This window comes from Podarcis pityusensis, assembly GCF_964106645.2.
Source record: "Podarcis pityusensis genome assembly, chromosome: 6".
Taxonomy (NCBI): domain Eukaryota; kingdom Metazoa; phylum Chordata; class Lepidosauria; order Squamata; family Lacertidae; genus Podarcis; species Podarcis pityusensis.
Window position 1 is genome coordinate 76,877,347 of NC_138030.1, and position 27,313 is coordinate 76,904,659.

A 27,313-nucleotide genomic window follows, 5' to 3' on the forward strand; every position below is an offset into this window, starting at 1 on the left:
AGCCTTGGATTCAAACACCAATTGAATATTTTACCTCGTTGACATTCCAGCTTGCTACTTTACGTCGACTTTCTGGCTCACTTGGCACAAACTCAATTCTAAACTCTGGCTTTTTTCTGATTTGAAAGAGAGGCTCCACCCATTTTGTATCTAGCACAGAGCCCCCTTTCCTTTGCTCTCTTAATGGCCCATTCCCCAGGCTATTACCTGAACACAATAATCTAGCCTGTCTTGATTAGCTTTTAACACTTGTTGAGTCCAGGGATTAGGTGTCTGGCACTCAGTTTAACACCCCAAGCTTGATTCCAACACTTACTGGATCCAGGAATAGAGGGGTCTGGCACCCCCAAACGCATAACAATACTTTTGGTTGTACCTAATTAAAGCATTTAATTCAGTACTTTAGGTTGTACCCAATTAAGCCATACTTGGAACAGAGCCACTGAAATAACAGAATCATAGAATTAAGTCCAAATGAATGGATTTAAATCCATTGGTTTTAAATGGGTCTACTTACAGGGCACTCCGCCGACATTGATATGATTATGATTTCAGATTATTGTTGTTTTATCTCATTTAAAGGCCTGCACATACCACCCACTTATAAAAAAGGCAGTGTATTATTATTTTAGGACATTGGTACTCCTGCTTTTTATCCAAAACATACAATCCATTTAAAGAAGGCAGGCTTACAAGGGCGGGAGGGCACAGGCAGGGGAGAGTCAGGGCGGGAAAGCAAAATCAGGAACCAGTCCTTCAAACTGGAACTCTAAATTATTTATTATTATTAACTGAATTTATATACCGCCCTGTACCCAGAAGTCTGGCGGTTCACAGAAAAAAGCACAGTATATAAAATAAAAATAAAAGCAATAATACTGATAAAATAAGACCGCAGCCTCATTTTAACTTATGAAATTTTGGTACATTCACGCCTACAGAGCTAGAAAAGGGAAGAGTGACGCGCCGCCCTCACGAGGCTCCTTCCTGCCACGCCCTGCTCCGCCAGTCACGTAGCCCCGCCTACCCCAGCGACGCTCGCGTCCCGTCGCGTGAACCTCTCGAAGGTTGGGCGGGGCTGGCGCGAAAATTAGCGTCGACGAAAGCGATTGGCTCCCTTCCGCCGCCTTGTGTTGGAAGGGGGTGGAGTTAGGGGCGAGGCCCCCGGGGCTCACGTGCAGGGCCCCCTGACCAATCGGGTGATCGCGTGATGTGAGTCTCTGTTGCCGGCGCCGCAGTTGTTGTTCCCCTTCCGCCCCGCCCTCCCCTCCTCCCTCCCCTCCTCCCCTCTCCAAGATGGCGGCGCCGGCGGGTGCCTGAGAGGGAGGCTGTCGCCGCGCGGAGGAAGCGAGGTCCCGGCCGCTGCCGGGAGAGGAAGACGCGACGCCTCCGCCCCGAGCCCCTCTCGCTGCCCAGCCCGCCCTTCCCTCGGCCCTCCAGGACGATGGTAAAATGACCCAGGCGGGGAAGAAGAAGAAAAGGGCTGCCAACCGCAGCATCCTGCTGGCCAAGAAGATCATCATTAAGGACGGCGGCACGGTGAGGGGGGCGGCTCCGAGGGGCCCTGAGGGGAGCGGAGCCCTGAGGGGACCGGGGCGCGGGGGGGGGTGCCCCGCGAGACCCCCGCGGTACCAGGCAGGCCTCCCGCCCGCGTGCTTCGGGCCCAGGTGCCGCCGCCTGCCCGCCCAACGAGTTTGGTGGGTCGCCTTGAACTGAAGGCGGAATGGGTCCACTGCCCCGGTTTGACCGAGGAGGGCCTTTTTTTTCCTTTTTGGTTCTGCGTGGGAAAATGTTAAGGGTGGCTTTTGAAAGGAGCTTGGTTGACTACACTTTCCCTAGAGAGCGAGTTTGCCTTCCGCCGTCCTTTGGTCCCGAGTGGGTTTGGGGTTCCCGTTACACAAATCAGCTTGTCACACAATAGGCACCCTAAAAGATGTGTCCCTCTTCAGGGACAAAATTTGTAACCGGGCCTCGTGAGGAAGGTGAATTTCAGGTGGGGAGAATGGGGGGAGGGGAGCACAGCTTCCTCTCTCTTTTCTCTGCTGTCCTGTATATCATTAGAGGGGCTTCTGGTTCAGAAATCTTTATAGATATACTATATGGTGTGTGTGTATACTATATGGTGTGTGTGTGTGTATACACACACACACACACACTATACTGGAAAGCGTGGAAGGAAAAGGGCACGTCCTTCTTTTGATTCACAAACATATGTTTTCTCTGAGATCTCTTGGCTGGTGCAGAAATCACTGGCTTTATTCTGGGCGGACCTGTTGTGCTTCCATAGTGATGGACACTCTTGGGCTGCTCGAATTCACTATTTGAAGGAAAGATCCACCCGGAGATTGCAAATTCTATTTAGCATAGTCAGGTGTTTTTGTTAAAGGAAACTGCTGTGGTTTCACCTGTGCATCACCTCCAACCGGTGTAGGATGCCTGCTCTGTACTATGCTATATTAAATATATGGCTGTTTCAGCAATGTGTGCTGATCAGCAAGTAATCTTGATTTGAATGTTTCACGGTATACAGGCATGTCCCTGTTTTCATCCCTGAAACTTTTTTGGGGGGAGGGGAACGCAAAATTAATGTCTGTACAGCTTTCTCTGTCACAAGATGTAGAGCACTTTTCAAAGGCATTTGTACTTTTGCAAGGATGCTGAGGTTTCTGTGTAATAGATCATTTTCTTGGCAACTAGTATTTCTAGTTCAGTCTTGCCAGTCCCCCAGATGGTATGCTGGCACATCCACTTTTACCCTTGGATTGGCAGTTTGAACAAGAGCTTTGGCCTAGGGGGCTTCAATTGCTGAACTTAGTTTTAATTTCTATGCTTTGCCATTTACAGCATGTCACACACCCACACCTTCACACACCCTGTTTATGAGCTACTTATGCTCATCTCTTGCTAATGGATAGCTTCATGCTTTAAATATATTTTCTGCATGGAGATCATCTTGTCATAGACACATGAACACACACTGTGTTTCCTTCTCTAGAGCCATCAAGTAACAGATGCACAATTATCTTCTTGTACTCTACTGGTCAAGCTTGTGATTGCAATTTTTACATTTTTAACACTATGGTTGGAATCCAGCTTTGCCTGTTCTTGTTATGTATTTAAGGCAGAGGTGGCTAACCTGTGATCCCCTAAATGTTGTTAGACTTCTAAACTCATCAACCTTAGCCTGCATGACAGGTAACGGGGGATGGGAGGAGTTGAAGTCCAGCAGCAACTGGCTGGAAAGATTAGCCACCTATAGTTTATGGACTTGAGCAAAGAGAGAGTGAGTTTATGGCAGAGAACTGATAATAGCCTATTGATGTTTGATTTGAGTTTGGCTTGACTTTCCTGCTCGGTTATGAATTCGGAGTTGTTCTACATTTAACACATTCTGTGGTCGCACCAATGTTTTCCATAATGCACACATAAAATGTGAACAGTACATATGTCAAACTGTAAAACATGTAGAACCGTGAATAGATATGCTTCAAAGAGTTGTGGCCAATTGGGAACACACACATCAGGGAAGCAGAGTCTTTGGGGACAGGCCTCCTGTTTACATTCTTCATGTCACCGCTCTTGGTGTGAGCAGCTATTCTGGATTCTGCTGTTGGGTTGGTTGGTTGGTTGGTTGGTTTTTGCAGATGTTCTCTTCACAGTTCTGCACATGAGAAAGTCATGCATGTTTCTTCATGTGCAGGAAAATGTTTTGTTCAAATTGACAATGAAGAGCTTTGACTCAGAGTTCTGAATGCCATAATCCTGTTAGTCAAACTCATGTGTTATCAATTTACACAGTTATTTATGATGGTTCAAATGAATGACACTTTTCACTGAAGGAACAAAGCTTAGAAGATACCGTATTTTTCGCTCTATAAGACGCACCAGACCACAAGATGCACCTAGTTTTTGGAGGAGGAAAACAAGAAAAAAAATATTCTGAATCTCAGAAGCCAGAACAGCAAGAGGGATCACTGTGCAGTGAAAGCAGCAATCCCTTTTGCTGTTCTGGCTCCTGGGATAGCTGTGCATCCTGCATTCGCTCCATAAGACGCACACACATTTCCCCTTACTTTTTAGGAGGGAAAAAGTGAGTCTTATAGAGCAAAAAATACGGTACATTTTCTTAAATGAATTCTGAGTTTCCCGTTTTTAAAAGGGGAATAATAGTACAGAATTGTTGAAGTTAAGCATTTCAATATTTTTGCAGTTCCACACCACAATTCTTACTTGCAGTTAACTGTATTTTCAGCTTATCGCCATTGCCATGTTCATTTTATTTATATCCTATACATTTTCAGAAGATTACTCTTATGTTGTTAATAGTGCTTAAAGTAGGTAGAGCACCTGTTGCAGCCTCACTTGCTTGTAAAATTCACTGTCCTTTTTAAAAAACATGCTTGTCAATGCTCTGTCCATTTCTCTACTTAGGAAGGCACACAGTCTGTATATCTTGATTATTCTTGTTCAGGTAACTTGTTCCAATGTAGTTTAGCTTTTTAAAAATTGAGTGGGATCTGCTGTATCAATAGTAAAGGGACACAGGCGGAGACACTGTATTCATGTTACGGTAGAAATGATTAAAGCACAAGTTGCTCCCTTGAATGTTTAACACCACCTACATAATTATTGTTAAAATTGCTAAGTAGTCAGCACAGGTGGTGTGTTGTCTTGTGCTGCACTGTATAGAGCAATTTTGAGAGAGTGGCCTTTGCCAACCTGGTGCCCCCCCCCCCCATGTTTTAGACTACTCCTGGCCACAGGAGGTGTATGTCTCAAACCTGTGGAGGGCACCAGGTTAGTGAAGACTGTGAATGGAGGGTTGACTTCTTATCCAACAGTTGTTCACTTTCTGGGGACTCCCTCTGTGAACTGCCTGTGCTTGCAAGGAGAGACTGCTTCAAATTTTTGAGGTTGGTTATGTTGAAACTAAGTTGATAAAGGATGTATATTTCTTAGTAGCCTTGAGTTCTGATTTAATAGGTGATGTCTCATTTCCTGACTTTGATTCAGTGGTTGTCTCCTTACAACTTACAGTGAAACTTTCTCCCTCCAGCTCCTGTTCAATTCCTCCCCTTTATTTCAAATTACTCTTGCAAATGCTCATACTAGAAAACAAATATTTTAGGTTTCATAGTTGTCACTTTCACCCTCCTTATTGCAGGTCAGATTTCTAAGTTCCAGTTCAACATAAATGTATGTGAAACTTCAAAACAGAGGGTGCCTTATAAATTACTCTAGAACTCTGTACTTGAAATCTTGTTGCCCTGGGGATTACTCCCCTTGATCATTGAAGGTGCTTCAGTAATAGGTCAGTACTTGTGTGGCCTTTTTATTGCTAAGAAAGGAGTTGGCAATTGTGACCTAATGCTCTTCTCCAGCAGGAGAGTAGGTACGCTGTTGCAGACAAGTCACCTCTTTCATCCTTAAAGGGATGACTGAGACACCTGCAGCACTGCCTATTATAAGACATGAGGCAGGGTTGTCACAGCTTCCCAAGGCACATGCCCTAGCTTGGCGATAGATTCAGACCTCTGAATCACTACTTAAAGAATCTCAGGTAGTAGAGACAGGAAAATCCTCTGCCTTAGACTTTGGTAAGCTACTGATAGTGGTGGTTCACATGAATCAACAAATCATTTTTGGGCATTAGGTGGAAGAGATTATCTGAACTTTCAGGCTCACATTCTGCTGCAAAGCCAGGCAGTAAATCACACACTTCAAAACTGGAGATAACTGTGTATTAGCAAAGCACTATTTTCACAGACTGTGCGGTTTCAGCACAGCATCTTACTTCATGAAATCAGTTGCTGAGACTAAAAGTTCCTTCCTCCCCACAGCCACCTATGTCTTCTCCTCTTCAGTGCTTCTTGCAAGCAATTGGAGACTGCCCCTGTGTGCAGCTTGTCTTTCCTTCTCTCTCATGCCTCATCTGGTTCTGGAAGTCTGGGTGAAGAGAGGAGCTTGAGGAGGGGGAGACACCCGTGATTCTTCCCCAGCCTGTCTCATCTCTGCCTCCTGGCCACCCTTCTGCCTCTGATTCTGGACTTTTCTCTGCCACAGACTCCCCCCGTTCACTAAACCCCATTTCCAGTTTGTGACACCACCTCCCTCTGACCGCTCATGTCATCCGTCCACCATTCCCCATGCTTTGAGCCTTTTCCCCTTGGTGGTTCCCCAGCTGGTTCATCCTACCACTCCTTTGCGTCCAACCAGTCCATGACACATGGCCCCTTCCATCATGCACCACAATTACCTACTTCTACTCTTGGATTAATCTCAAAGGAAAGAGGTAATGGTCACACAGAAGAGTAGGAAGAAGCGTACAAGACTGAGGCTTGTGCACATAATGTCAAACCTTGGTTTAGCATTGCTCTTGAACTATTGCCCAGTAGTCAAGAATGATGGAGGTTACAGTCGTACCTTTGTTGTTGAACACCTTGGTACTTGGACGTTTTGGCTCCAGAACACCGCAAACCCGGAAGTGAGTGTTCCGGTTTGCAAACATTTTTTGGAAGCTGAACGTCTGATGCGGCTTCCAATTGAGTGCAAGAAGCTCCTGCAGCCAATTGGAAGCTGTGCCTTGGTTTTCAAACCATTCTGGGAATCGAACAGACTCCCAGAATGGATTAAGTTTGACAACCAACGTACCACTGTATGTATAGTCTAAAACATCTGGAGGACACCTGTTTGGAGAAAGCTGAACTAGACAGATTTACGTTTTGACTCATGGCTTAACATGCATAGGCTATACACTCTACAAACCACAACTACTGGGTTAATATTTTATTTGAACCAGGGATGGTGGTTTGTTTTGCTCCAAAAAACATGGCTGATAAGCAAAGAACAAACTTTGGCTTATCCTTGTGGTTTGGAGTAAAACCAAAACATGGTTTGGATGGAACATGAAGGCAGGGCTCGTGGTTTGTTTCTCTCCAGTGCAAGTAGGGAAAGGAGCAAAGCGAGCATGATCAGTGCACACATGGCAAATCATGGTTTAAAACACATATCACTCTAAGGCAACTTCATGTATTCATATGTAGGAAGAACAATATTGCTTCATCACAGTGCATTTTCCCCTTGGTTAAGGAGTGCTGTCGTGCTCTTTCAGCCCAGAGTAAGATTGTTGTGGAGAATGAGGAGGTGCTGTTACTACTTTACACCCTCAAGGGAAGCATGTAATTGGCCTTCTGTGCTGATTGTACATAATGGTATAGTAGTTACGATGTGTTTGGTGCTCTGTGGTCTTCAGCTGCATATTTAACGCCTGGGTGCCTCCATGAAAAGTTGCAGAATTGCTTGTAAACATAGCTGACTTTTCTATCTACATATAAAAGCAGTGTGGTCAGTCAGATGCTCTTATAAATGGATGTTTCTGTGTGGATGTTTTCAAGCATCACTAAGAACTATAAAATATGTAAAATATGTCTGGAGGAAAACGTACATAAGTGACAAAGTTCTGACTTGTTTTACTGTTCCATAATGTGAATTAACACTACTCAAGAAAATGTCAATGCAAAAAAGTTAAAGTAAGTAAAGAAAGGAATACTGCCCCCCAAAAAGGAAGTAACATTAATTCAGTGTCATTCATCATTGTTGTATTTCCCCGTTTGTAATATTCAGTCAGTTCCGACTCTGTTCATACCACCATTTTAAGGAAGCATTCTATACAGCTCCTGGGTGTGACAGGATGTGGTTAAGCATTTGATTGTATTTGAAAGTGCTCTAGAATTTTAGAAATGTGAAGTTGTGTGATGCTACTGCAGCTTGAGTACTGTTGTTTTTTAAAAGTTTCTACACTCCATGTTTTAATCCTTTGCAGCAGATTCATAACTTTTTTCCAAGTCTGTTATGAGTAATTACAAGGAATTGAGGCACTGCTCCTGTTTATACCTTCCCTTTCCCCTCCGTCTGCCACTGTTCCATCATGTCCTTTTGGGAAAAGGATGAAATCCTGAGGGTAGCTGCAGATGAAATCCTCCCCTCTGTTGGCTTGGCTGGGAAAGCGTATCAGCATGAGTTGGCTGCTGCTGGTCTGAGTGCTATAGATGTGTCACAATGCCATAAAAGATGCAGTGTACAGATGCAGGAGCCTTAACAATTTTATGTAAGGAAATGCCACAACACCTTGGCTGCTGCCACTCTCAGCGTGTGTGTGTATGTGTGTATACACTTGGGCGTCAAATTTTTTTGGGTGGCTTTGGTGTCTGAACAAAAACATTTCCTCTGAACATGCCCCTATTTTGGGGGAGTGGGAGATAGCCAGTGTGAAGGAATACAACTTGATCTATTTGAAGTGGGGGGTTTTAATGCCAGAGTGGTTGATTTCTGGTTTAAGTGGTGGTTCTGAACAAGAGGCTCAAAAATTCAGCCTAATAAACTCCAAGTACAAAACGAAACCCAAAGTTAAAGGGAGGAGAGACAAGAAAAGAAGAAAAATGGGGAATCAGAAACTGAAGCAAGCAGCTACTCCCCTTCTAATTGGCTGAAAGATTGGGAGGGGAAGGGAATCTTTTGCATATAAGTAAAGCTGCTAAATAGGAAATTAGTGTGTGTGTGTGTGTGTGTGTGTGAGAGAGAGAGAGAGAGAGAGAGAGAGAGAGAGATGAAACAATATGATCATGTTTGGAGCTCAGTAAAAAATGGGGAAATGATTAACTTTCCTCCATTCTCTCTCACATTGCAGCTGGCAAGGGGTGGCAAAGGCATGCAGACTTTTTCTGCCTCCCAGCCAGGTGATCATCTATCTTAGCTTGATGAACAAGACTGTCAAACCCTCCAGTTACATTACTTCCGCCTCCCCCAGCTTTCTGTACCCACAGAAAGAATGCAAGCGTAGATGCATCAGTGCCAGGAGCTCTTCTGGAGAAATGTTGAAGCATTCTGGCAGTTACAACTCTTGGCAGGGTATTGTTTTTCCATGCATGAGTTTTGATGCAAACTTCAGCTCAGTTTGGGGCCAAAACAAAAAAAAAAGTAGTGCTACAATAAAATATTCCTTTTTGGTTTTGTGTGTACCGTAGTACAAAGGTGTAAACTGTGCTGTGGAGACTTGTACTCATTCTTGGCTTAATTCTATTTGAGGAGTAATTGAATTCCTGTGGCAGTTAAGGTTTTTAGCATCGACCTTTCCATGCCCTCAAACATGTATTGCACTTGTAATCCCAATTAAATGTGGTCTCATGCAGAGTTATTGGGAGAGATGTAGTGGGCTCATTTTGGTTCTCTTACTTACTATATGATTGTCTCTGGGTGTAGTGCCCAACAATAAGCCTCTGGCTTAACAGTAGTATGTTCTATATTGAAGAGTTTTCGCTACAGTAAAGCATTTAACCTTAACATCCATTTTAGCAAAGGGCTGTAGCAGTTTTCCAATACATTTATGCAATTAATGGCCACACTTGAAAACTTGGATACTCTCATTTTGATTTGTTCAAGCAATACTATGGCTGCATGTTACTTTGTCATTGATACATTTTCATGGATAGTGGGTTTTGCATGAAGGTATGCAAATTCTTTGCAAAAGAAAGAAGTAGCACACTTTTAAGTTGAGAGGATTAATTGGGGAAACACCGATCTAGTAATGTAAAGATAGGTAACTGGAACATGCACCATTGTCATGAATGTCACTTGACCTGAGAGAATAGAGGACCAGTATTCAAACCTATAGTTGAATCATATAAGAGTTAAAATAGATTTTCGTAATAGAAATGAAAATGCTTACTGAAAAATTGTATGAATAGTTTGATGCATTCAGACTGTGGGTTTTCCATTACATGCACATGGAAAGTTAAGTCTTGGGCTCATGCACTTTCTCCACTCACACATGGGGGTTTCCTAAAGTGGCTTCCCTGTTAGCCAGCAAGCCATTGGTTTTCCATTTTGTCTGAATACCTGTCCTTAATTTGCCCTTAATCAAGGATCCTCGCAAACATTTTGTTCCTCCTTTAAGAGCAAACTATAATTGGCCAAACCCCAATTTGTCCTTGTGCATGAATGTGACAAACTTTTATCTTGTCAACAAGCAAGGTCACTTTATAAATCTCTCCTGGTTGGGTGGGTGGGTAGAATACCTGAGACATAAGTTCTATGCAAGCATGCAAGCAACTGCAAACTGTAATTTGCCATTATGTCTGAATGCAGCTTGGGTGTCTTTCATTCCCTTGAGTTGTAACATCTGTTTTCATCCCCTGTTGCAGGAGTGCCTCTCTGTATGCTGTTGAACTGCAAGTCTTATCTTCCTTAACCATTGGTACTTCTGGCTGGGGCTGATGAGAGTTAAAGTTCAGCAGCATCTGAGGCCACAGTTAACCACCTCTTCCCTATTGTTTGCTAGTGAGGAAATTATATGTGACTGGTTGGGCTCTATGTAGTAACAATTATATTTCTTTCTTTCAGCCTCAAGGAATAGGCTCACCTAGTGTCTATCATGCTGTGATAGTAATATTTTTGGAATTCTTTGCATGGGGGCTTCTGACAGCACCTACCTTAGTGGTAAGTGGTTTTTTTTAAAAAAATTACTGTATTTTAACAAGGGATTAGACCTGACTCCCACTCCTCTCTGCTTCCTGTTTTTGGGGGACAGGGTGTGGGCGGGTGTGGGGGGGTTCCCTGGTCCTGAATGGGGTAACTGTGCCCCTGAAGGACCAGGTGCGCGGCCTGGGAGTCATTTTGGACTCACAGCTGTCCATGGAGGCACAGGTTAATTCTGTGTCCAGGGCAGCTGTCTACCTGGTACGCAGGCTAAGACCCTACCTGCCCGCGGACTGTCTCACCAGAGTGGTGCATGCTCTAGTCATCTCCCGCTTGGACTACTGCAACGCGCTCTACGTGGGGCTACTTTTGAAGGTGACCCAGAAACTGCAATTAATCCAGAATGCGGCAGCTAGACTGGTGACTGGGAGTGGCCGCCGGGACCACATAACACCAGTTCTGAGAGATCTGCATTGGCTCCCAGTACGTTTCCGAGCACAATTCAAAGTGTTGGTGCTGACCTTTAAAGCCCTAAACGGCCTCGGTCCTGTATACCTGAAGGAGCATCTCCACCCCCATCGTTCAGCCTGGACACTGAGGTCCAGCGCCGAGGGCCTTCTGGCGGTTCCCTCATTGCGAGAAGTGAGGTTACAGGGAACCAGGCAGAGGGCCTTCTCGGTAGTGGCGCCTGCCCTGTGGAACGCCCTCCCAGCAGATGTCAAGGCAATAAACAACTATTTTACTTTTAAAAGACAACTGAAGGCAGCCCTCTTTAGGGAAGTTTTTAATGTCTGATGCTGTATTGTTTTTAATATTCAGTTGGAAGCCGCCCAGAGTGGCTGGGGAAGCCCAGCCAGATGGGCGGGGTATAAATAATAAATTATTATTATTATTATTATTATTATTATTATTATTATTATAATATTCCCCCTTTCCTTGGTGCTTAAAGCTGACATTAAATCACAGTTCCCTGTTTTGGAATAGCTGAGGTTTGATTGAATCAGCAAGCAAATATTTAGGAGGGGGAGTAAGATGGGTTACTCATTCTTGCTGCTAAACTACAGTTTAGGAAGTTGGGGGTTGTGCATCTGTATCATGCATAAAACAGTGCATGATTATTTGGAAATACACAACAGAGTAAAAAGTTACGCTTGCCCTCAGATAAATGTGTTCAGTCTTGGCAAGACTGGCAGGTTATGTGTATGGCTGTATGGCAGAGCCATTCCCCTTAAGCAGGCACTAAGATGACTTAATGCATGCTAAAAGCAAATTCTGAATATATTCTTAAGTGTTCTATTGTGGTTTATTGCTATTTCTGTATCTGGCAAAATGCTGTTATTGATGGTAATATGTAACTGAAATGGGGCGGTTTGTGTTCAAGGGACATAGTGTGACCGGGATATTTGTTCTCAAGTAAATGTTCTGTTCTCAGTTAAATATTCATGTAGTCCAAGTAAACTGGCTTGTCTTGCGTTTGAAAGGTAAAAATAAACACTCTTTGAACATACAGTTTTAGCTTTGTAATAAGAGGAGGAAGTAATTGCACTATTTCACTTGTAACTTTCTGAAGTATGGATAGCCGAAAACAATCCAGCAGAGGCTGTGTTTCTGTAAATTCAATTCCAAAACACACACCCATTTAGAATTTCCTAGGGCAGCTCTGCTGATTTCTTTCACTTTCCCCTTTATTGATGCAGTGTGAATCTGTCTTGGCCAGAAACATGCTAGCAACGTCTGGCTTGCATGTGGATAGGTGGCTTTGAATTTTGTAATATCTTCAGGGAAAGGTCTTCCTAAAGATTCCTTCGCCAGTTCTAACTCTGCAGCATGCACACTATCCATGCCCTCTGTCTCTTCAGACTTCTTTTCTCCTAGCTCACCCCTCAGTAAGAGTCAAACTTTCCTTCTCAGTGCCTCGTGATATAAATGTGAGCACAATTCCAAATTTTCTATGCAGAAAAAGCAAACAACTGCAAATAGTGCAGTGTATGCAAATATGATAATGGAGGTAGTAAACAAATTGCTGACCATCAATGTTCCTGTGTTTGCACGGTCATTGTAGCTTATTGTGTGCTGTTATGTAATGACAGAAAGAAACTGCACTTGGTACCAGAATAATTTATACTAGCTCTCTAAAACCTTTGACTGGATACTTGTGAAAAATGGAAATAGAAATTGGTGTTAAACATGATATAGGAAATTATTGGATATAATGTTTCAAATACTCCTAAAACTGCTCTTCTGTGTGTAGTAAACTCAGAAGTAGTACTTATAGAAGCGCAGCTTGCCAGTCCGTTGACATCTGGCAAGTTTATGCATTGTCCAACCCTCAAAAGGAAAAATCTTTCAATCTTTCAAAGAATGGACAGAATATATGGGAATTTTTCCTAATGACCAAATTAATGCATGAACTTTAAACAACCAGCAAACAGGCAGATTTAAAGAAAGAGACGCCTTTTTAAAAAATTAATATTTGGAAGAACAAAATTAGTTACAATTTAATACTACATAATTCTTTTCCACCATATGATGCTATATCATGATGTTCATGTTTCTTCAGGGTAATCATATTTTTTTTCTTTTATGCATTAGATATTTATTTTCTTTAATATAATTAGAACCTTAAGAAAGTCATAATCACATTTTATATTAGTTTGATACACTATTTGCATTTTTTAAAAAGTAAAATATAAGTGTGTCTGCATTATCTCAATTCGCATATGCAGAAACCTAGAAACTGTCTCTTTAAAAAAAGAGGCATAGTATCTCAAAAGTCCTGGCAAAAGGAAGCTACTAATGGTGGTGTTGCCACACTGCCAAGTAGCAGCATGCCACACTGGGATTTCTGACGAATGTGGGCATGGATACATCAGCAGTTGCAATGGTCTTCATGGTAGAAACAGTTCCAATGTTGAGTGATACAGTTGTATCGCATCATAACGCTGCAGGTATTGCAGGCCCTTAGCTGTAGAACGTCATTCTTCTCCCTCTTCCTTTTTTCTTAGAAAAATCACGTAACAAATGATGATAAGCTTTTTACAGTATTGGCAGTAGTGAGCATTTTCTGCTATGAATGGAAGTGATTCTGTCTCAGTAAACTGTGCTGGTGGTAATGGAGGCTAAGGACTTTGAAACTTTTTTGTGCTTGAATAGAGTATTCATACTCTTAGGTGTCCTTCATTAATATGTCACATGCGTAATTGTTTCACAGGTTTTGCACGAAACCTTTCCCAAACATACGTTTTTAATGAATGGCCTAATCCAAGGAGTAAAGGTAAGACCAGCCTAGTTTTTAAATGTTTTCTATTAAGGTGTATGATTCATTCATAAATCAGATGCCTGCAAATTAGACCTGAATGGTTCAATTATTCCACCTTGCTCTATTCAAGTTCAGGATTATACCTGACATTGTGAATTTAGGGTGAGATCAAACACAATAAGCCAAAAGTTAGGCTGCATTTAATTCTTCGTTCCCTCTACGTATTTCATATCACTCCTTTAAGAAGCCTCTCAAACTCTAGGCAGATCATAGCCTTCGGTTCAAGATATGGTGTTACTAAATTCCTGTAGTGACAGAGATTCCTAATGTTCTAGTTCAATCTTGAAGTGAAGACATGTTATTAACCCAGGCCTTTTAAACAACTTGTGTGTGTATAATATAGGCTTCTCAGTTTTATGATTCCTGTTTTCTTTATCAAAAAGAGCAAGTCTGTAATGCATTTTTAATCATTTTTGTGAGCCACTCAGATAACATATATTTTTGAGTGAGTATTTATTTGGAACGTGCTGAGGTCCAAACAGTTTTTTCCTGCCTGGTTATCTTCAGGTGATTTGTTCTCACCTAGTGAACTATGGTGTATAAGCCTGCTTTATATCACACAAAAAGGCTTTTGCAATGCCAACCTCCAAAACTGGTACTGTAGGGCTACCTGTGTTTTTGGTGGGCTAAGAGACATCCATATGAGCCCTATCCTGCACTGTGTGTCATATGCATCCTATTAACTGAATCTGCTTGCTGTAGAGTAGTGAGTCGTTTCAAGGAAGGGGCAGATTATCTTTTTGTTTAAAAGTAGGCTTTAGGTGAATGTATTTCTTTTAAAAAGGCTTTAGATCAGTGTTTCCTAAACTTGGGTTTTTTTCAGACTACAACTCCCATCATCCCTAGCTAGCAAGACCAGTGGTCAGGGGTAATGGGAATTGTAGTCCGAAAACAGCTGGAGACTCAAGTTTGGGAAGCACTGCTTTAAATGAATGTATCAGGATGTGAAACCTTTCAGCTCTTCAGTGTGTGCATTGTCCTTCACTTAAGCATTTGTTTTTACTTCCCAGGGCTTACTGTCTTTCCTGAGCGCCCCTTTGATTGGGGCTCTGTCTGACGTTTGGGGCCGAAAATCCTTCCTGCTGCTAACAGTATTTTTTACCTGTGCACCAATTCCACTAATGAAGATCAGTCCATGGTTAGTGTCCCCTTTTAAAGTTTGTCTGTATACGTCTGTCACGTTAGTCTTGTGTTCTTGGTTTTTATTATAAGGAAGGCACACTTGGCAAATCCACATCGTGATCGACTCCCACCCAGAAACCAATGTCCCTACTGTGGAAGGACGTGTGGATCCAGAATTGGCCTCCACAGTCACTTACGGACTCATTGTTAAAACCGTGTTTATGGAAGACAATCTTACTCGGCTATGAGTGATCGCCAAAGAAGACGACGACAAAATGTCAAAACTTGCTGTGTTTTGTGCAAAGCTAGATGGTGCTTGTTAGCAGAGTGCCAGCTCACTTAGCAATGAATGCATTGTGAATGACATAGACAAGCTGTCCTTGGCTGCTCTCCTTGTTTTGCTCTCAGGCAGTGCTGGAGATTGCCTTTTGGTATGCTTTAGGCTTTCCTGCAGTCCCTAGGCTTTATTGAAGCAGAGATTTGGTTCATGGGACTCTGCAATTTCTTGTTCATCAGGTTTTTAGACAAGAATGAGTCCTATAGAGTTTTTGGCGTAGAGCGTCTGTCTGGAATGACCAGTTATATGTCATTTTTTGCTTCTCCTTTTCTGCTGAAACATTCACTTTTTATGACTCAAGGATGTTTATTCTGACAAAGTATGCCAAATTCACCTGTTCAATGTGCTTAACATAACCCATGTTTTTCTTTCTGTGTGCATTGTATGGGCTTAGCTAAAAAGCAGTTTATAAATACTTTGAATAAATAAAACAAATATGAAAGCTTTTTAAATCTAATATATTGTGGAAAGGTTTGTCAAAAAAATGCTGTTTTAATATTTATTTGAAAATTTGGCTGTATTTCTCCAGCCCAGGCTAGGATTTTTCTTGTTAATTGTAACTACCTTTAAGAAACTATCCCTTTAAGAAACTATTACTGTGGTTTTCTGTGTTCCTAGGTGGTACTTTGCTGTTATATCTGTCTCTGGAGTCTTTGCAGTGACCTTTTCAGTGGTGTTTGCTTATGTAGCAGATATAACCCAAGAACATGAAAGGAGCATGGCGTATGGCTTGGTATGTGTGTAGTTTATCTGAATGTTTTAAACTCAACAGTAGTTAGTAATTAGAATTCTTTTAATGTGAGTTGTAACACGTTATAGGAAGTACATTCAGCTAATTGGGTTCCTCTTGGTTAGCATCCTACGGTCCTGGCTTCCTGTTCCTGTTTATCAGAAGAATCTTTACATCTTTTGTATTGTGAAAGAACAATCTATTGCTACTCCTACTCATAACTTTAAGTCATTCTTCCGTTACCTAACATTCAGCAGTTGCTATAGGAAAATCATGATCATTAAGTCTATAAATTATCAAAACGTATGGTGATGTTTTGTGTTAAATGCTTTCTATTTCTATGTCAACTTTCTTGAATCCTTCTTGGCATTAGAAAGAGAGGATGTGGTTACTCACTGAAAATATTATCCCTGTTATCATTCATAGGTTTCGGCAACTTTTGCTGCGAGTTTAGTTACCAGTCCTGCCATTGGTGCCTACCTTGGTCGTGTGTACGGAGACAGCCTGGTTGTGGTCCTGGCTACAGCTATTGCATTGCTGGATATTTGCTTTATCCTTGTTGCTGTACCTGAATCATTGCCAGAAAAGATGAGGCCTGCGTCGTGGGGAGCACCCATTTCTTGGGAACAAGCTGACCCATTTGCGGTAATAATGTATTTAAACGTTTGGTACAGAGGGTGCTGTGGTGTGCTTTGAAACTCTGGAGTTTTTATTAATGTGTGACAGTAAATGTTTTGTTGAGCATGTCCGTACCGGAATTTCACCCCACTGCTTTTTGCAATTGGTTGCTTAGCTAATGTTTTAGGAGGCTGTGGAGTGGCCCAATTTCAAAACACGCAAACACACGTGGTCTGCGGCTAGATGCCTGGCTGGTCTATATTTCCATATAATTTTGCTTACTTAATCTCTTTCCAGAGTCACACTTGTAGGTCTAGGCAGGATTCTTCTTTAGCCAGTTAGCTGTCCCCAACTGCCTTAAGAAACTACAGTCGTACCTTGGAAGTCAAAATGGAATCCGTTCTGGAAGTCCGTTCGACTTCCAAAACGTTCAGAAACCAAAGCATGGCTTCTGATTGGTTGCAGGAAGCTCCTGCAGCCAATTGGAAGCTGCAGAAGCCCTGCCGGACATTTGGCTTCCAAAAATAATTCGCAAATCAGAGCAGTCACTTCCGGGTTTGCGGCATTCGGAAGCCAAAACGTTTGACTTACAAGGCATTCGGGATCCAACGTTCGACTGTACAGTCAAACCTCTTCTTACGTCTGCCTCCGCTCCCATCCATTTCGCCCAGCGTCCTTAGCAAACCCAGAAGTAACCAGCAGGTTTGCCGCCATTCGCGCATGTGCAGGAGCAGTGATCACCATTCGCACAAGCGCAGAAGCGGATAGTCGCCACCTGCGCACAACAGCGCCTCTCCTAGCAACCTGTTTCGACTTCAGGATGGGCCTCTGGAACAGATTGTGGTCATGAGTAGAGGTTCCACTGTATATGGAAGTTCCCATCCAAGTGGAACAGGCTCACTAACTACTGCAAAAATGCTTGGGGCAGTGTCAGGACACAAAATAACTTGGGCTCCAACATGAACACATTCTTGAACTCTGGGAGAGGAATGAACGGCTATGGGGTGGGTACCGTGTGTCCCAGCTGAAGTGGCTACACCAGGACTGAATTCTGTCCATTTATTAAATGGGCAGGGGCAGAAATTCAGCTGTAGGAGAAAAGCTCAGTCCTCGCTGGCCTCCTTGCTTTTTATGAAGGTCCAGAATGGAGACATGAAAGTAATAAACCGATTTCTGAAAATCCCTTTCTTTGCTTCAGGCCATATATGTCCAAGTGATTGGGGAGGATTTAGCTTTGACTAGGATATAGCCCTTCAAAACCTTATTGCGTCCTGGAGAAATTCTAGAGAGGGGGAAAATATGGCTGGGTTGGGGGATGCACACATTCCCTGCCCTAATTGCCCACCCAGAATAAGGCATTATTTTCTCCATCTCTGTTTATTTCAAACTCTCTTCAACATTCTGTGGCTCCTGAACGGCAGTGGACTTTCAAGTCTTTGTTGGGCTGTTTCAGGGGTTTTTTTCCCTTTTAAAATTCACTCATCTTTTATCCTGCATTCCTGGGGAGATCTCTTCATGTATGCAGAAACCCCTCCATATGTGTGGCCCTGTTCACTGTCCTCCCGTGAGGCAAGGAACATTATTTTATTGCGCTTGAATGCCATCTTTTTCTCCCAAGGAGCTCAAAGTGGCATGCATGGTTCTCCCCTTCCCCAGTCTCCTTTAAACCCCACAACAACCCTGTGAGGTAGGTGAGGCTGAGAGGCAGTGAGTGGCTCAAGGTCACCCAGTGGCCTTCATGGCCAAGTGGGGACTTGAACTCTCCTTTCCCACGTCCCAGTCCAACACACATCACATGGACTCTATAAATGATACTTGACCATTTCCCTTTTCCCCTCTTGTTCTAGTCATTGAAGAAAGTTGGTCAGGATTCCATTGTGCTGCTAATCTGCATAACAGTCTTTCTCTCATACCTCCCTGAGGCAGGACAGTATTCCAGCTTTTTCTTGTACCTCAGACAGGTAAGCATTTGCCTAATTATTTTGATTGTGGAATATTAATTGACAGAAATGAGGGGTGATCAAGCCGGAATGACTTGATGATAGATTCATTTGCTAGGACTTGTCACCTTTGCCTGAAGGGGGCAAATCACTTTTTATTCTGTGCTGTGTGGAATCATTTGCATTGCTTAAAAGCACATTCACTTTCTGCTGAAGAATGACTGAAACTCAGGCCTCTGTACCATTCTAAAGGTAAAGGGACCCCTGACTGTTAAGCCCAGTCGCGGACAACTGGGGTTGTGGCGCTCATCTCGCTTTACAGGTCGAGGGAGCCGGTGTTTGTCTGTAGACAGTTTTTCCAGGTCATGTGGCCAGCATGACTAAGCCGCTTCTGGTGAACCAGAGCAGCACACAGAAACGCCGTTTACCTTCCCGCCAGAGCGGTACCTATTTATCTGCTTGCACTTTGACGTGCTTTCGAACTGCTAGGTTGGCAGGAGCAGGGACCGAGCAATGGGAGCTCACCCCATCGCGGGGATTTGAACCACTGACCTTCTGATTGGCAAGCCCTAGGCTATGTTGTTTAGACCACAGCGCCACCTGCGTCCCCTGTACCATTGTAGGGACATTTTTAAAAACTGTCCTGCCTTGAAATTGAGTTAGCTAGCTATATTCAGTATTTTATTAAATGAAAGATTTTAGTTAGATAGGTAACATTATGTGAACTGAGCATACTTCCACACGCTCATCTATGTTTAACGTAAAAATGATCCAATGATTTTTTATTTATCCTTTAGATAATGAGATTTTCACCAGAAAGTGTTGCAGCATTTATAGCAGTCCTTGGGATTCTCTCCATTGTTGCACAGGTAACTATAACTGACAATCTTGGTTTGCCGTAGAGGTTCTGTTAGCAGAATATCTTCAAGAACAGAGGTGGTTGGGCTGTCACTGGCGATAAGCTAAGTATGGCACTAAAGATTTCATGTTAGGGCACTGATGTTTAAACTATAATCTGTGGAGCCACAGCAAAAATAAGATGAAAACGAAGGGCTTCCCAGTACAAATGGTACACAAAGTTCAACTTCTGCACTCCAGTGCAGCTTTACTAAATGTGTGTGATGAAAGCAAACAATAGTTGTTACTTTGATTCTCCCCCCTCCCCCCCCCCATCATGTCCCCAGTCTCCATCTTTGTAGAAATCGGATGCCTGGGTCACTGAGAACTAACCCAGGATTTTCTGTAGCTAATGCTTTTTTAAATCTCTGAGGTGTCCTGGGTGTTTCCAATAACCATATACTGCATTAACTAAAATATTGACATTTTTCTCACCTCAGACAATAGTTTTGAGTTTACTTATGAGGTCAATTGGAAACAAAAACACCATCCTGTTGGGCCTGGGATTTCAAATACTGCAACTTGCGTGGTATGGCTTTGGCTCAGAACCTTGGTAAGTAACGTTTCCAGTCTGTTGCTTTTTTGTTTGTTTATTGGCAGAATCCTGTTCTTTATTTAGAAGACTCCTTAAAATATATGCTATGTGACTCATAAATCTCTCTCTTTCGGCTTTCATTCACAGTATTGGAAAGTGTATGTTCTAAAGATGTGCAATGATTGTCATAATGCGTGGGTTCTGAGCTACACATTTAGGGTGATATACAATGGTTAAAGGAACGAGGGTGGCGCTGTGGGTTAAACCACAGAGCTTAGGACTTGCCGATCAGAAGGTTGGCGGTTCGAATCCCCGCGACGGGCTGAGCTCCCGTTGCTCGGTCCCTGCTCCTGCCAATCTAGCAGTTCGAAAGCACGTCAAAGTGCAAGTAGATAAATAGGTACCGGCAGGAAGGTAAATGGCGTTTCCGTGCATTGCTCTGGTTCGCCAGAAGCGGCTTGGTCATGCTGGCCACATGACACGGAAAAACTGCCTGCGGACAAACACCAGCTCCCTCGACCTTAAAGCGAGATGAGCGCCGCAACCCCAGAGTTAGTCACGACTGGACCTAATGGTCAGGGGTCCCTTTACAATGGTTAAACCTTTACAATGGTTAAATCTGAGTACACCCATCCAAATGTATGGGTAGTACCTGATTAAATCATATTGTAATGCTGGAACCCGTGGCCATGCACTAAAGTTGAAGGTTGGACAATTCAAGACAGACAAAAGGAGGTATAGAACCATAGAATTGTAGAGTTGGAAGGGATCCCAAGGATCAACTAGTCCAACCGCCTGCAATGCAGAAATCTCAACACACAGTTGCCCATCCGGTTTGAAACCATGCAGGACCCTGCTTAGTTTGCAAATGTACTAGTACTAGCAGTTTCACACCGCAGTTAAACAGCCACAGTACTGTAGTGATGACCATCAACTTGCACAGCTTTAGAGGTTATCACTGACTACTAGGCATGGGTATATATATCAGGATCAGAGGCAGTATTCCTTCAAATTCCATTGCTCATATCTTGCTTGTGGGCTTCTCATAGGCATCTGATTTTGGGAAGAGGAGGTGGACTAGATGGAACTTTGATCTGATCCGGGAAGGCTGTTCTTTGAAAGCAGTGGGTTGTCATGACTTAAGCCTTTTGATTTGAAGTGGTCTACTGAGAGTATGAATTTCTGGGGTATTGCCTTTAATGACTGCAGACAAGTGTAACAAGCTCTTGTTTTCTGATGTCTTCCATGTAGATCTTACATACATTATTCAAGCTATTTTGTTGCTCCTTTTTGCAATATTAGCATCAATGAGACCTTAATAATAATAATAACAACAACAACAACAATAATAATAATAATAATAATAATAAGGCACGTTCTTGTCATACAAATGGTTGGTTTCCCTGCAGCATTATGTGATTTTGAGCTGAAATTCTCAGAGGTGATTCTGACTTACACCTTGACAAATTTATCCATTCGTTTTTCCAGGATGATGTGGGCAGCAGGGGCTGTTGCTGCCATGTCTAGCATCACTTTTCCAGCCGTCAGTGCACTTGTTTCGCGAACTGCTGATGCTGATCAACAGGGTAGGTACTTCATAAGACAAGACACGTGAAGTGGAAAATTCTCGGAACCAATAAATGGCTTAATTTTTTTAGAAGTACATTGAGTACTAGTAAAAAGTGATCAAAATGTCTTTAGCAATCTCGGGATTGTGGGGAGACAGTTTCCAGACAGTTTGTTCCAGATAAGGCAGGCAAATATTTGTTAAGCACACAGTATGGCCCCAGTATAGAAAACTGTTAGCCTGTAGCTGATTCTTTTGTTGTTTTCCAGGTGTCGTACAAGGAATGATAACAGGAATTAGAGGCCTCTGCAATGGCTTGGGACCAGCACTTTATGGTTTTATATTCTACATTTTCCATGTAGAATTGAATGAAATTCCAGTGACTCAGAATGATCTGGGAGATAATGTAGCCACACAGCACCATTCGCAGCAGGTATTGTCTTCAGCGTTTCTGTATATTTTAACAGAGGGGGGCAAACATTTCACTGCTTGCATACAAGTACCTCTTAGGTTTATATGTGGTGGTAGACTTTGCTTAATGTGTGACTTATCCTTAAGGGTCATTTCAGAAACAGAATCTGTGAAGGTTGCTCTAAAAAGTATCTTCTCTGGTACATGATAGCAGAGGTTGCGAATACCAAGCTTACGGCATGGGTAGCCTGTCCTGTGTTGGTACCATACAGGTGTCATCATCCCTGTCCATCATTCATGCTGATTGGACTGATGGGAGTTGGGAGTCCACAATTACCGTATTTTTCCCTCTATAACACACAGATTTTTTCTCCTAAAAAGTAAGGGGAAATGTCTGTGCGTGTTATTGAGCGAATGTGTGGTCCCTGGAGCCGACAGGCGCGAGTTCAGGCAAATATCAATTGTCCGGAGAAGGGAAGCCTTGAAAAGAGGAAGCTGCTGCTTTCCTGCGTTCTGCCTCAGGGTCTTACTGCCCACCCACTTCTGTTTGTTACTGTGTTTGCTCAAACGGAACAAAGAGCAGAGAAAACCCCTCCCTTCCAGGCAAGCAGAGGGGAAAGCAGAGCGTCCTTCCTTCTAATTCCTCTCGTGCTCCGGTGCTGCAACATGCAGGTGGGGGAGAGAGAGAGAGCTGGCTGGCTTGGGTGGGTGCGTGGGGGGGACCTTTTGCCTTCCTTTCCTCCCTCCGGTAAAACCCCTCTCCTGCATTCTTAGCCAGCTGCTTCTCCACACACCCCTCTCAGTGCTCCTGTCCCTTCTATGTTTTTCCTTCCCTCCCCACTTAAAACGTGGTTACAAAGCACGGATCCACATGGATCCTCAGGAACTTTGCATAGGGTCACCCCAAATTCACCATCAGATCACATAGCATGTCCATGGCTACAGCCTGCACCAAAAAAATCACGCACCCACTGTTGCCTGGGGCTGCAATGGTGCAAAAACGTGGTTACAAAGCACAGATCCACATGGATTCTCAGGATCTTTGCATTGGGCTACCCCAAACTCACCGTCAAATCACATGTCTGTGGCCACAGCATGAAGCACAAAAATGATACATCCACTGTTTCATTCAGAATTTTTTTTTCTTGTTTTCCTCCTCTAAAAACTATATGCGTGTTATGGTCAGGTGCGTGTTATCGAGTGAAAAATACTGTAGAATATACTGTACCTTGTACCTGGCTTAGAATATCTGATCCTCAGAATGGCTTAATATATCAATTCATCACTGCATGGAAATACTGAAGGTTATTTGTTTCACCATTCTCGAGTTAAAAGAAGAATACTTCACATCTGTCCACTGCTGGAAAATCATTTTATTTTGTTAACTGTGTCGTACCTTGCCTGCTGAAGTTTTGGCTGTTGGAAAGGGGGGGTGAGGCTGCAAGTGCCCAGTGCTTTTGCAGTATCTGGAGAAAACCCACATGCAGCTTAAGACCGATTTCCGATTGATAAATGCACACTTCATTTGGGAGTGGCATTCAAGGATAAATCCAGAATTTTGCCAACAAAGATTTTGTATTACTTTTACCAGCAAACTACTGTGTGAACATTTTATTCTTGCAAGTCCAATGCTTGGTGCAGTATAACAACAACAACAACAACTACAACAACAATAATAATAATGCGTAGAGTAGCCATCATCTCTACTTTGAATGACATATATGGGATTACCTGTTGTGTTTGGCATTCTCAAATATCTGGAGCAGTTCTGTAGTTTGGTTTTAAATATGTCACACAGCCGGGGTGAGATGATAGGTTATTGTTTGCGTTTAGTGGCTCAAAGTCCAGTGCCCTCTAATCGTTTAGGTTAGCGGGAGGAAGGGTGGGAAAGAAACTTTGCAACTCTGTTGGCCCAGTGTCCAATCTTTGCTGCACTAACATCTGGCGTAAGATAATCTAAAGGGGAAACGCAATTCAGACTAAAAGTGGTGGTTTCTTTTGGTAAGCTTCTCTTGTGCTTTTCCTTGCAGAACTCCATCATTCCTGGTCCCCCATTCCTATTTGGAGCATGCTCCGTATTACTGGCTCTGCTTGTTGCCTTGTTTATTCCCGAACACACCAACTTAAATGGTCGATCGAGCAACTGGAAAAAGCACTGCGGTGGCCACGGTCACCCGCACAGTCCACAGGCCCCTGGAGAGGCCAAGGAACCTTTATTACAAGACACAAATGTATGACAACAAAACTCGAGGACTCCTAGAGCGAGTTTCTTACTCTCTTTTTCCCCCCACCTGCAGTTCTGGATGCACATTCCATTTCCATTGAAAGTGTCATTTCTTAAGGTGGTCTTAAGAAATTTTATCTCTTTGCATGAAAATTGTAAGAACCACAAACAGGAAGTGGAAAATCCTCCAAAGAAGTTACAACTTAAATTATTTGATTTTTGATTTTTTTTTTTACCCTCTAGGATTTTTTGCCATAATGTCCTAGTGAAAAAAAACAAAAACTTATTAAATCTTTACATCTTAATTTTGAAACTAAATTATATATATTCAAGGTATCGGCATGTGTTCTTGCATCAGTTTCTGGAAGGTGTTAAGCTTTATTCTCTTCATGTTGGTCTCAATGAGACATACTAGCAGGACTTGGGCACCCATTTATTTTAACTGTAAAATCTTTGGTCAGACGAATTCAAAGCCTTAATGTAGATGCACTTGACCAAGAAAAGTGAACTGGGTTGACCTTGGACTGTCAAATCAGTGTCTGGCAGGCTTTCCTTATTTTTACTAACACAATCATGTGTTGAACACACATCCTGAACAGTACACACTCCTTTAAGTGCATTATTCTGCTAATTCTTTCATTCTTTTAATTAAGTATATATCAGTATGTAGTACTTAAAACTAGTGGGTAGCGTGAGCCTAAAAGATTTTATTACTGGCTCCAGAACTCTACCTTCCTAAATACAATTTGATACCACTATGCTTTGGATGTTTTGCATAAGGACCTCAACACTTGAACACACAAACTCAACTCTAAGCTGATAGCCTTGAAGACGTTGGTGTGGTCTATGCTGGATTGCCACTTCTGCTACTGGTCAGCGACGGTAGCTTTTTAAGTACAGAGCTAAAGCCAAATGGCAGTTGATCTGCCTTCTCTGGCTCTGTTGTTATTTGTGAATGAAGTCTGCGGAGAGAGAGTGTCGACTGGTAAGTAGCCCTGCCTAGTAATAGAGGTGGCAATCCTTGCGCTATAGTGGCCTTTCAGGACTGTCACAAGTAACACTTCAGAGCCAAGGATTAGTCCTGCCGTTTCAGGACCACAGTACAGGAGAGAGCTTTATACAATTACTGATGTGAATTTCTCTAAAAATGTATATTTTTGTGTCCGGTTGTATTATTTAAGTGTTCCTTTGTATAAAACGTGTATAAAGTATTGTATAGTTCAAAATGTTTTCATCTTGTACTGTGGTTATTGCTTAGCTTTTTTAATGCACCACGGTTGACTAAAAGCTGGAAAAAATATGTAAATACACTGTTAATAAAGTTGAATATTTTAGTGATTTTTTAAAAACAAATTACTTGAAACAAGACTATATGCCATGTGTGTAGATGAGCTTATACCTTTCTCATGGTAACGCTGCTGCTTCTATGTACTCAAAGATATTCTTTACTACTTAAAGGCATCACCAGCCTATGCTTTGTATGAGACACCAAGAAGAAGTAAACATATTCTATAAGGTGTAGTATCCAATGGTGACTATGTATTAATGGAAAATAATCTGCCAGCAGAATGGGGAGGAAAATTTGGCAATCCCCTCTTAAATCTGCTTTAGACAGTTGTCGGAGGACTTGGTGAGGGGAGCGATGGAATACTGTAGAAAGAATTCCCTACTGACTAAATAAAAGGGTGTTTTTCGAATTTGGCTCTTGTAAAACTTTTATAGGAGCAAAATGTATCTACATAGCACCAACTGGATTTAGCTGTTAAGATTTCTGCCTTTGTTGATGAATTAATCAACATAGTTATTTTCCAGAAGGGAATCTTATTAGGTAATGTACAGTTTTTTGGCCTTGTCTTCAGCCAGTAATGTCAGTAACAATTTTCTTTATATACAGTTAGTGGAGGAGTTATATGAGTAAGACAGTTTTGAATAAGAACCGTAGAATTGAAACTTGAAATGCTTTTGGTGGGCAGCTCCTCCACTTGAGACAGTAGTGGGAAAGCGCTAGAGTAGTACTGCAAGCACACAACTGGGCATTTATATTTACACCTTTGCTGTAGTTGTTTGGTCCTAGGCAGGACTGGTGCATCTTGCCAGTTACTCTTAGCCTCATTTTGTAATTTTCCTGTGGAAAAACTTAACATGGGTAGAATTATGGAGGTGACTTAGGGGAAAGGCTCATCAGCCTGGCAATCCCTGGTGTTTCCAGTACAGCTGGAAAAAGCTATCTCAAAGTCTCGGGGATGGAGCAGTGATCTGACTCAATAAGGCGTTTAAGCTTAAAAATTGACAGTGCTGCTACCTTGCCCTATAACATCTGAGAAAAGACAGGCTTTCTCTACTGGCAGAAAAACTGCAAAATTTCTGTTCTGGAATACAAGGAGTAGGGCACAAATCAAATGCACTGATGTAAAATCTAAAAATCCCGGTGTCCTTCAAGTGAAGGCTAGGCAAATCTTGCCTACTGCACTGGGGTTATCTCCTGTTTCATTCAGAAAGCAAGCTATGGGGCAAAATGTGCAGGTACCTACGAAGCAATTTCTGTGAAGTGAGAATGTGTGTGTTATGCCTACCTTGTATATTTTTCCTGGTGCTGGGGAATGCATGCTGTTGCTATTAGCAACAGGTCACAATGCATGAAGGTAAAAATCAGTGTTGTATTGATCTCCCACAATCAGGACCAACAGGGTATAGCTGTCTTCCCAGGGTAACAAAGTTGCTAGAAGTAGCTCTTTCATATTGTGTTTTGCCATATCCCCACCCCATGGCAGCCCCAGCACTCTCAAAGTTGGAAATGTGCCCACTAGTCCAAAAAAGGTTGGTGACCCGTCTTCTATATCATGGAATATGGGCAGAAGCCGACTTTCTGCAACAGTCTCTTTTAAGAGCATTCGCAATCCTGTGTCATATTTGTTGAGAAGTCAGACCCATGTAAGCCTTTGTAGGATTGTAGCCTTAATACCATGCAACCCTTAGCTTTTGTCAGTTGACAAAATTAAATGTTTGCATCTTCTCTTAAGAGTCAAAATTTATAGATTAATTCCACCAGCAATATGTTTCATTTTATTTGAAAATTTACTGAAACGAGCATTTAGATACATGTGAACATGCATTCTGATTAAAAGACAAATGTACAAATT

At 42.5% G+C, this 27,313-nt stretch overlaps 1 protein-coding gene across 1 annotated transcript; it reads left to right on the forward strand.

The window, feature by feature from the left end:
• Window positions 1-1,273: 1,273 nt before the first annotated feature.
• Window positions 1,274-25,403, forward strand: MFSD14A (major facilitator superfamily domain containing 14A). Its single transcript, XM_081008723.1, has 12 exons — window positions 1,274-1,539; window positions 10,399-10,494; window positions 13,685-13,747; window positions 14,803-14,930; window positions 15,870-15,984; window positions 16,408-16,626; window positions 18,447-18,560; window positions 19,337-19,408; window positions 19,877-19,989; window positions 21,460-21,557; window positions 21,808-21,971; window positions 23,980-25,403. The coding sequence occupies exons 1-12, from the start codon at window positions 1,453-1,455 to the stop codon at window positions 24,184-24,186; spliced, it is 1,476 nt and encodes a 491-aa protein (XP_080864849.1). The 5' UTR covers window positions 1,274-1,452; the 3' UTR covers window positions 24,187-25,403.
• Window positions 25,404-27,313: the final 1,910 nt, after the last annotated feature.

Excerpts from the sequence above, each read along its gene's own strand:
- MFSD14A (XM_081008723.1), top strand. The coding sequence starts at position 1,453 with ATGACCCAGGCGGGGAAGAAGAAGAAAAGGGCTGCCAACCGCAGCATC. Across the intron at positions 10,495-13,684 it reads TGACAGCACCTACCTTAGTG|GTTTTGCACGAAACCTTTCC; the intron begins GTAAGTGGTTTT and ends ATTGTTTCACAG. Across the intron at positions 19,409-19,876 it reads TTCTCTCCATTGTTGCACAG|ACAATAGTTTTGAGTTTACT; the intron begins GTAACTATAACT and ends TTCTCACCTCAG.